Source organism: Cydia splendana, chromosome 18, assembly GCF_910591565.1.
Source record: "Cydia splendana chromosome 18, ilCydSple1.2, whole genome shotgun sequence".
Classification (NCBI taxonomy): domain Eukaryota; kingdom Metazoa; phylum Arthropoda; class Insecta; order Lepidoptera; family Tortricidae; genus Cydia; species Cydia splendana.
In genome coordinates this window covers 3,430,438-3,439,953 of record NC_085977.1, presented here as the reverse complement: position 1 = coordinate 3,439,953, position 9,516 = coordinate 3,430,438, and the positions used below count along the sequence as shown (strand labels likewise).

General features: G+C 39.5%; 1 protein-coding gene across 2 annotated transcripts in view; it reads right to left on the bottom strand.

The window, feature by feature from the left end:
* Window positions 1-2,173: 2,173 nt before the first annotated feature.
* The window catches only part of LOC134799329 (hemicentin-1-like), a 252,930-nt gene continuing 245,587 nt past the window's right edge, over window positions 2,174-9,516 (bottom strand). Inside the window, exons 11-14 of one of the 2 annotated variants that reach the window (XM_063771724.1) lie at window positions 8,939-9,274; window positions 8,040-8,312; window positions 6,966-7,145; window positions 2,174-2,407 (exon numbers count right to left, since the gene is read on the bottom strand). In XM_063771724.1, coding sequence (XP_063627794.1) covers window positions 2,235-2,407; window positions 6,966-7,145; window positions 8,040-8,312; window positions 8,939-9,274 — 962 coding nt within the window. In that variant the 3' untranslated portion in view covers window positions 2,174-2,234. The remainder of the gene's footprint in view (window positions 2,408-6,965; window positions 7,146-8,039; window positions 8,313-8,938; window positions 9,275-9,516) is intronic. The other variant, XM_063771725.1, reaches the window with a different exon arrangement.

Below are 9,516 nucleotides of genomic sequence, written 5' to 3'. Positions count from 1 at the left end.
TCACCAGTGTCTAATCCACCACAACCTTGCTGGTAGTGATATTGGAATTGATGGTAGGTCCTTCTACATCGAGTGGTTTTGTCAATCCAAGGCTCCCAAAATTTATCCACACCTCCTGGGATGGATCAAACTCGGATTATACGCATTTAGGACCAAATGAAGGTATTAAATTGATTTCCAGCTTGCTGGGAATTAATTCCTCAAAACGATACATATTTAAAAAAAAGGGGCTGTTAAGTACAGTATTTTGTATTTAAGTGCCTTTTGAATACATTATAAAAGTTTTTAAGTTGCTGAATTCGTCAATCTATGCGTCCAAAGTTAAAACGGCCGATTTTGTTTTGAGTTCATAGATCGACGAATCCTACAGCATAAAAACTAGTTTGATGTATTCAAAATACAGTTCATAGCGGCCCCCTTTTGCAAATATCTATCGTTAAATTTAAATAATCACAATTATAGTTTAGCAGTGGCGCTAGTGAGCACGTTGATGAGCTCTTAAAGCTAAGTTACCAAAAGTTATCATGGCAAATATCAGTTTAGCTTTATCAGAAGTGTTAAGAAACAGCGTCACGTGCCCGACACTTTTCTAGAATAGCTCTTTTAATAAGACCTGTAAGTTTAGATCTAAGATAGGTACCTAATACTTTTGGACACTTTGGTACGAATTCGACGTGACAGTGTCAAGTATCTTAAAATAAGTACAGTCGCCATCAGATATATCGGAGCGGCCAAGGTGTTCACAATATCTGAACACGCGCTCTAACGCCCTGACAATAGAGGCGTGTTCCGATATTTGTGAGCACCTTGGCCGCTCCGATATATCTGATGGCGACTGTACATTATAATTAGAGTTTATAACTACAATACTTAGTAATATTTTGGAATGGGAAATGTCATGGTTCACGATTTTTAACAGTTATTAGCTCTTTTCTATGAATGTGTGAATATGTCTACACTTGGCACGATAATAATTAGAGGTCTTATAAAATCTAATATACGCTGCGCACCATGAACTATTACTGAATTTAAGTAAAACGTAATGCTTTTCTATCATATAATCCATGTGGAGGATTATATGATAGAAAAGCATTACGTTTTTATTTATTAAGTTTCATAATTCATAATTTTTCGGACTTTTGTGGTTTGATTTTACTGGTTTACCGACTGCGTTAAAAGATAACTGACGAATATTTTGAATGTTTTATTTGACTGAGATAAAGTGACATTAGGGGTCATCCATTAATTACGTCACACGAATTTCTAGGTTTTTTTACCCCTCCCCCCCTCCTTGTCACACTTGGTCACATTTGGCAAACCCCCCTCCCCCCTGGTGTGACGTCACATTTCTTCAACGAAATCGGCAAATATTTATTTAATATTTTATCAAAATATTTTTGATAAAAGAAATATTAGTAATTTTATAACCCAAAACTGATTAAGAAATAAAATTAAACGAATAAAAACGATTATCGTTTAAAAACCTTGTTATTTAAATGATAATTAGCGTATAAAATAATTTAAATACATTTTCGGTTACTGATGAAGTTAAAGCGACGTCACAAAGTTTATGACTCCCCCCTCCCCCTTGTCACAACATGTCACATTTTCTTGACCCCCTCCCACCCCCTAAACGTGTGATGTAATTAATGGATGACCCCTTAGTTGGTGAAGCTTGCTGTATCCACAACGGTTTTCATCTCTGATCAACTGTTCTGTTCATCTCTGATCAACTGTTCTGTTCATCTCTGATCAACTGTTCTGTTCATCTCTGATCAACTGTTCTGTTCATCAGTCGCTCACATCCGAATTAACATACTTCCATAGATTTTCTTGTCTGATATTGACCTAATTAAGCTAACCAAAGACTAATATAGCGTTAAAGTGACATCTGGTGGTACAAATATAGTGCATAATTGTTTTCCATCGTATTTTCTCGGAAGCGTTCGTATTTGTTATGCCACTTCAGTCAACCTCAGTAGTTTTTGTACAGAGACTGACTGAAATAGCAACACGTCCGTTCCGTTCCGTGAAAATACGGTGGAAAATAATTATAGGTACACTACATCTGTAGAGTTTTATATTTGTAGGTATCCACAGAGGTTTTCCTTTTCGATTGACGGTTCAGAATACACCCTTATCAATAATAGATGCCTTTTTTAAGCTAACTGAACGATCTTGCTGATTTAACAACTGCATTTAAAACTAACTAGAATATATTTTGACAGTTCATTTCACACGGCACTCTCTCTATGCAAAGTTAGAGTGACATCTGGCGGCGGGGCTTCGTATTGAGTTATCCACAGAGGTTTTCTTCTCCGGTCGATGGTCGGAGCGCTCGCTTCGGAACCCTCGGAGTAGACACTGGAGCAGGAGCGCAGGCTGCAGGAAGCTCGGACTTTGTTCTCTGAGAAGGACATTGGGTTTTAGGCATAGATATCTAGGGACTGGCTTTACGGGCAATAATAAAGAGGCATGACAGGGCCCGGTACAGCGGTGTGAAACCGCTACAACGCGATTGGTTGATGAGTTCGCATTACGCACGCGATTGGTTGACAAGTTCGCATTATGCGCGCAAGGTCGCGACTAGTTGCGTTAGACTGCACGATTGGCTGGAATTCGTGAGTAACACCGCTGAACTAGTGCTATTTTTAGTGCTCCATTAGCCCGTCCGTAGATATTATACGTCAATGGTTTTAGAGCTACCCACACTAGCGCCTTTTGAGCGTCGGCGCCATGGAAAATGGCGTCGCTGCGCTGCGTCGCTACGTCGAGCAGCAGCCATAGAGTTGTCTAGACGCCGACGCTCGGAAGACGCTAGTGTGGGGTGGTGGTGGATAATGGTTAGATAAATATGTTATTAACCCTTAGACCCACTGACGCGCGCGGCTACAGCCCAATATCAACCTTCGTGCATTCAAACAAGGTTCATGATGACGCGCCGCACATGATAGGCGTTGCGTTCAAAGGGTTAAGAATAAGAACAAATAAAGAGGGTCACTTTAGTTATGGCAAAGAGTTTAGAAGATTCTAGAAGAGATGTAAAGTGGATGAAAAATTGTGCCTCGAATAAATCTATGTGGCGATGTGTTGTAATAATGTGTTAAATTTTGTGTAAATATTCACATCATTCTTTATTTAAGGTAGATAATCTACATATCAATTATAAAACCGAAATAATTTACCTGTAGAATGTGTAATTTGTATAGACAAAACATACCTAAGTATATATGATCTCAACTATGAAATATTGAAACGGAATATATCGCGTTTATTGAATTCATCCCGACGTTTCGAACCCTTTACTTTACAGCGTTCGTGGTGAATATACGCGATATAATCCGTTTCAATAGTTTTATTTCATGAGCAACTATCGCGGTAACCGAAGACAATATGATCTCAACTATGTTTAAATACTTAAAATTATTCTGAATCAGTTGTCTCTTAAGAATAAGGTGATATTAGGGTCTTTGCGCTAGTTTTCGTCCACTTGAAGAAATTTTAATAACCTACCTTGCAGCACAAATTTGAAATGATTGCAAATTGCAACCCTTAATGTCTTATTTACATAAAAAATATATTTCACAAGTAGCACATTAAAAACCGGGCAAGTGCGAGTCGGACTCGCACACCAAGGGTTCCGTACCATTATTTATAAAAACGTTCACCCATCCAAGTACTGACCCCGCCCGACGTTGCTTAACTTCGGTCAAAAATCACGTTTGTTGTATGGGAGCCCCACTTAAATCTTTATCTTATTCTGTTTTTAGTATTTGTTGTTATAGTGGCAACAGAAATACACCATCTGTGAAAATTTCAGCTGTCTAGCTATCACAGATCACGAGATACAGCCTGGTCACAGACGGACGGACGGACAGCGGAGTCTTAGTAATAGGGTCTAGTTTTACCCTTTGGGTACGGAACCCTAAAAATGAAATATATTTTTCGCAATTCCGTCAAGTGGACGAAAACTAACGCAATTACCCTATGTCTGGATATGGTAGGGCCAGAGTGTAATATTAAATACAAAGTAGAAATTTAAAAAATGGGGTTTGTTCGGCACCTACAAATTAAAATTTATTTAGTTCATCAATCAATCAGTTGCTCATGTAAGTATGTAAATATGTAAATAAATATCATTAGTTAACTGCATACTTCTTATTAATTCATAATATCATATGTGTAAGTGACGAACTAAAATTTTACTGCAGGGAATTTCTCTTACGTAAATAATAATTTTACTTCGTCATTCATAATTCATAATCATAATGCATTTCAAGGAAAGTAACGCAAATAAAATCACTGACTGATGGCTTTGAATAAGGTAGTGTAGTAGTCAAATTCTTGAAAGCGAGGACATAATTTATACATGCATGTCTGTTTAGGGGAAACCATGGAGAAACTGGCATGAAAGAGCCAGGTAAATATCGGCATGTTGATTTGAAGTGAAATAAAACTATTGAAACGGATTATACCGCGTATATTGAATTCTACATCCCGACGTTTCGAACCCTTTACAGCGTTCGTGTTCAACGGGTGACTGAGGAAAAACTGTACTGTGTAAAAACTACCCACTTACAAAATTATGAACCATCATAAACTATAAATTTTAAGGCCAGTTATACATGCAAAATTGGTTCATAATTGATTTGAAGTTTTAACCTGGCTCTTTTAAGCAGTTTTCTCTCAATAAACTTATATATGCGTTTCTTTTTAGGGTTCCGTACCCAAAGGGTAAAAATGGGACCCTATTACTAATCGCTGTCCGTCTGTCTGTCTGTCACCAGGCTGCATCTCATGAACCGTGATAGCTAGGCAGTTGAAATGTCCGCTATAATAACAAATACAGAATATAATAAATATTTAAGTGGGGCTCCCATACAAAATACGTGATTTTTGTCGTTTTTTGCGCAATGGTACGGAACCCTTAGTGCGCGAGTCCGAATCGCACTTGTTGAGTTTATATTAATTGATGGGTGAAAGATGAACACTTAAGCGGGTAATGCAATTATGTCTGATAATATGCATGCATTTTGCAACATAGGACTCAAAATAGTGCTTGCACACATACTTTTACAGTGCATATGGTGCTGCTTTACCGCCCTAGAGCGGTAATTAGCACAATACGTGCCTATGTCGAAAATTCAAAGGGCCATATGTACTGTAAAATGTTGTAAAATACACGTGCGAAAAGGTAATTCGCAACTCGTGTCGATTCAAAACACTCACTTCGGTCGTGTTTCAATTTATTGCCATTCGTTGCGAATTTCCTACTTTTCGTACTTATATCGTAATGTACTATTACAGCTGTAGTGCATAATTGTTTTCCATCGTATTTTGTCGGAAACGTTCGTATTTGTCATGCTGCTTCAGTCAACGTCAGTACTTTTTGTACCAAGACTGACTGAAATAGCAAGTCACGTTCGTACGTTTCCGTGAAAATACGATGGAAAATAATTATGCACTAGATCTGTAGACTATATTCTGTATCTTTATTTATTTAAATAAAAGTAAACAAAATCTACCCTCAAATGGCTCGTTAAGCCAGTTGAGGGTAGATGAAAACATTACACGATCAAATAATGTAGGTTAAAGTCAGGTCGTTCAGTGACTGATCCGGGCGGTTTTGCAATTGGTCGGTTAACCTATAAATGTTATAACTACCCGAAAATGTACAAATTGTTTGTTTACTTTTAAATACCTAAAGATACAGAGTATAGATCGTGCAATGGGGTAAAAGCGTCGTACAATTGTCACAAACATTAAATTATCGATTTTATTCCAATGGAATAAAATAAAAATTTAAACAAGTTTATGAACTGTACGCAAGCCAATGAAACTAGAGCATGATTTATAAATACTGTATTAACACAAGCATAATTTTATGATACATGAATAAATTATATGATATGAAACAGTCTAAAAGCACCGTGTCCGATTGTGGGACATTTTGACATATTAGTCATGTTAGCATTAGGTTCTCAACTGGCAATGTGTTGTATGATAGACATAAAATACATGATTAACCTGAATCTGGAGCGGTAAGTATCATTTTTCATCATCTGTCATGCCATGAGTCACTTTCGCACATACATACAAAGCGTTTTTTGAACAACTAGCCATATTGTGCGAGGTGATTAGGTAGGCCATACTGAACAACTTTTTCTATGGGATCAATTATCCACTCAACCAAAATGTATGAAACGGCCAAAGATTTTTTTGTGATTTCGGAGTTGGTCCCATAGAAAAAGTTGTTCAGTATGGCCTACCTAATCACCTCGCACAATATGGCTAGTTGTTCAAATAACGCCCTGTATTTGTTAGAACGTGACAGGCATGGTGACAAATGATAAAGAGCCTATTAGCCCTACTGAATCACCGGACCGATTTATAACAATTTCGAATTCATTTTTTATGAAACTAGGTAATGGTACGTGTCAAATTTTGTTTTTGAGAATACTATTAATGGGGCTAAAAAAACATGCCAATTGATTGACACATAGAGCGTTTTGAGGGATTGAGGGATTGGTCTGTATGTTGTAAGTGTTAATTGTCTAATTAGTCCTCACTACACGTTATAAAACAAAGTCCCCCGCCGCGTCTGTCTGTTTGTGTGTCTGTTCGCGATAAACTCAAAAACTACTGAACGGATTTTCATGCGATTTTCACATATCAATAGAGTGATTCTTGAGGAAGGTTAAGATGTATCATTTGTTAAGGTTTTGGGTAATGCGAAGCTAGATCGCTAGTTTACATATACATCGCGTGTTGTACTTTTCTATTTTCATGTAGGTAAATCTCGTGGTTGAAATTGCTAGCCAGTCACATGATTGATATTTTTCAGTGACCTCTATTATTATTATAAAATAAGGGTGACAGCTGGCAACTCCAGTTGCCATAAGCATGTGGTTAGAGAACCCCGAGTCCAAGTGATCACACAACTCCATCGCCAGTCAACTCCTAACCTCCAATAGTATCCAGATAGTCCCTCGCTATATCGTCCAATTGCAGCACTTGGATAACAGGCGCCGGCGGCTTGCTGCGCGTGCGCCGCGCCAGCCGGACCACGAGGAACGTGGAGATGAGGAACGCGGCCACCAGGACCACTGCGCCGACGGATATGGCCACATCTTTCTCGACGAGGACTGGAAAACAAACATAAGGTCGTTTAGAAGCAGACAAGGGCAGAAAAAAAATCTAATTGTCTCGTCGTCGTAATGTAATCGTCTTTCGGTAGATGTCGCTATACGCCACCCCAAAGGCGTGTATACATAAGGGAAGGAATGGAAAGATTCGCGAGGTTCTGGTAGGCTTCCGTAGCTTAATTGGTTAGAGCTAACGCACGGATTGCGGAGGTTGCGGGTTCAAGTCCTTAAAACGTAAATTTTTCCATTTTTTCCCTTAATATAAAATTTGAGATAAGGGCAGAGTTATGCAATTTATATATACAAATAATTTATTGAGAAAAGTATAGTACAGTGGTTGCTATTACAGACTAAGAATTTTTATTAAAGACAAGTGGTTTACAAATGCCTGAACTAGGATTCCCTGTGTTTCAGGCAGCGAAGGACAATATTAATTAATTTTTAATTATTCATTTAATTATATTATGGGTATGTATTGTTCTATTATTACCCGGCACAGCGACAGCAAAACCCAGGTTTTTAGTTACTGTGCTGATTTTAGATAGAAGTGTAGACCAGATAGATCTATATTATACAAATTCTAGTCATACGTACATTTTCTCCAAGATACCTAAAGCTGAATCCACCCTACCTTTAACTTACTAAGCGCCACTTGTACCATCCCGCTAACCCAGGGTTAACTGGTTAAACAGTTAACCCAGGGTCATATTATACTGGTAACCATGGTAACTCCATGTTTAAACGGTTAAACCCGGGTTAATGAATGGTGCAAGTGGCCCTAAAAGTCTTAAACAACCGAGTGGACCGAAAGAGATAAATCAAGATGCTTTTCACCATATAAGCTGAGATGTTACCAGTTGTCCGATAATTCTAAAATAATGCCAGTTAACTTACATTCCCACCAAGGCGGCGCGGAAGCCGTCAGCAGATTCTCCGTCGGCCTCAAAAGCAGCGCCCTCGAGCATCCATAGCGATTACACGCCGAAGCCCCGGCCTCATCCCCCGCCTTCAGCTTGCCCAGGGCCCCTCGGAGTAGCCAGGGGGCCTCGCCTTGTGCCATAGCCTGGCCTGAGCCGAAACCCATGGCCGCTCGGTGCTCGAGGACGAGGGAGGTGTTGGAGGTGGACATGCGCCAGACGGATACTTCGTAGTGGGTAGCGTTTTCCACTGGAAATTAATAGAATAACATTTTAAATCATGTAGTTTTGAGCTAAATAGCTTCTACCCAATAGGGTATGATACATTTGGTTCTTCTTTTCCCTGCCCTTATCCCACGTTATGTGGGGTCGCCACAACATGTTTTTCTCTTCCAATCTCCTCTGTCTTTCGTCACCTCAGCACTCACTCCATTCTTTCTCATATCCTCTTCTCACAAAATCCATCCATCGTTTTTTGGGCCTACCATCCGCTCTTCGTCCATCAACATACATTTGGTTGCGCGTAAATATCCTGAAGGTTGTCGATTGACGATTACATGGGTGTCACTACCAATTAATCGCAAAGTCAAATCATCAGCTAAAATCTTTGTGCTTACAGCTTAAAGAGAATGTGTCTTGAATCCATTCAAGATGTAAACAAATAAAGAACTTCAAAAAAGAAGGACTTCAAAACGCTACCCATGAGCTCCATCATCCGGCACATGGATATGGTGGGAAAAGCTCTTGAGTAGTTGACGGATCTTTTCTAGGGGGTAATTGCACAAAAGATCCCTATGGGTCAAAGTGTATCTGTAAGGGCCCCCGAAAACAATAAGATAAGATTAGAAGATAAATAAATAAAGAGATAGAACTCACCTGGCACACATCTCATCTGAAACTCCTCGTACTCATAAGCCAGATCACACTGCTGCGGCTGCTGCGGCCTCAAATGCTCCAAGCTCAGCACCCTCTCACATGGCGCCTCTTGCGACGCCACCCCGTTGCTCGCCTCACACGTCGCCCTTACTATCCCGGACAGCGGGGCGGTTACTTGGGACAGCGGGAGGATGGCCGAGCCGGTCGTCAGTTGCTGGATGTCGAAGCCGGAGGGGTAGATGTGCCAGAAGTATGTGTCTGGGGTTGGGAGCGCTTTGACGCTGCAGTGGAGGGTTTCTTTGACGACGATGACGCCGTTGTCGCATTCTGGTGGGTCTGGAAGGGACAAAAGATTTTAGGTAGTTGCGTCTCGACATTCAATCCATTTGGATTAAAAAGAAACATGTTGGCCTAAACAACTTAAGTTTGCATAATCATCTATATCAACATGGTTGGAGAAGGTATGAGTTTCCTCGGAAAGATAATGGTTTTGAGTTTGTCTTCATTTCAGAAAAGAGAAAAGTTGTATTATGTGCACTTTTGTCTATTAAATTCTATAACAAACTCATCGGTGCATT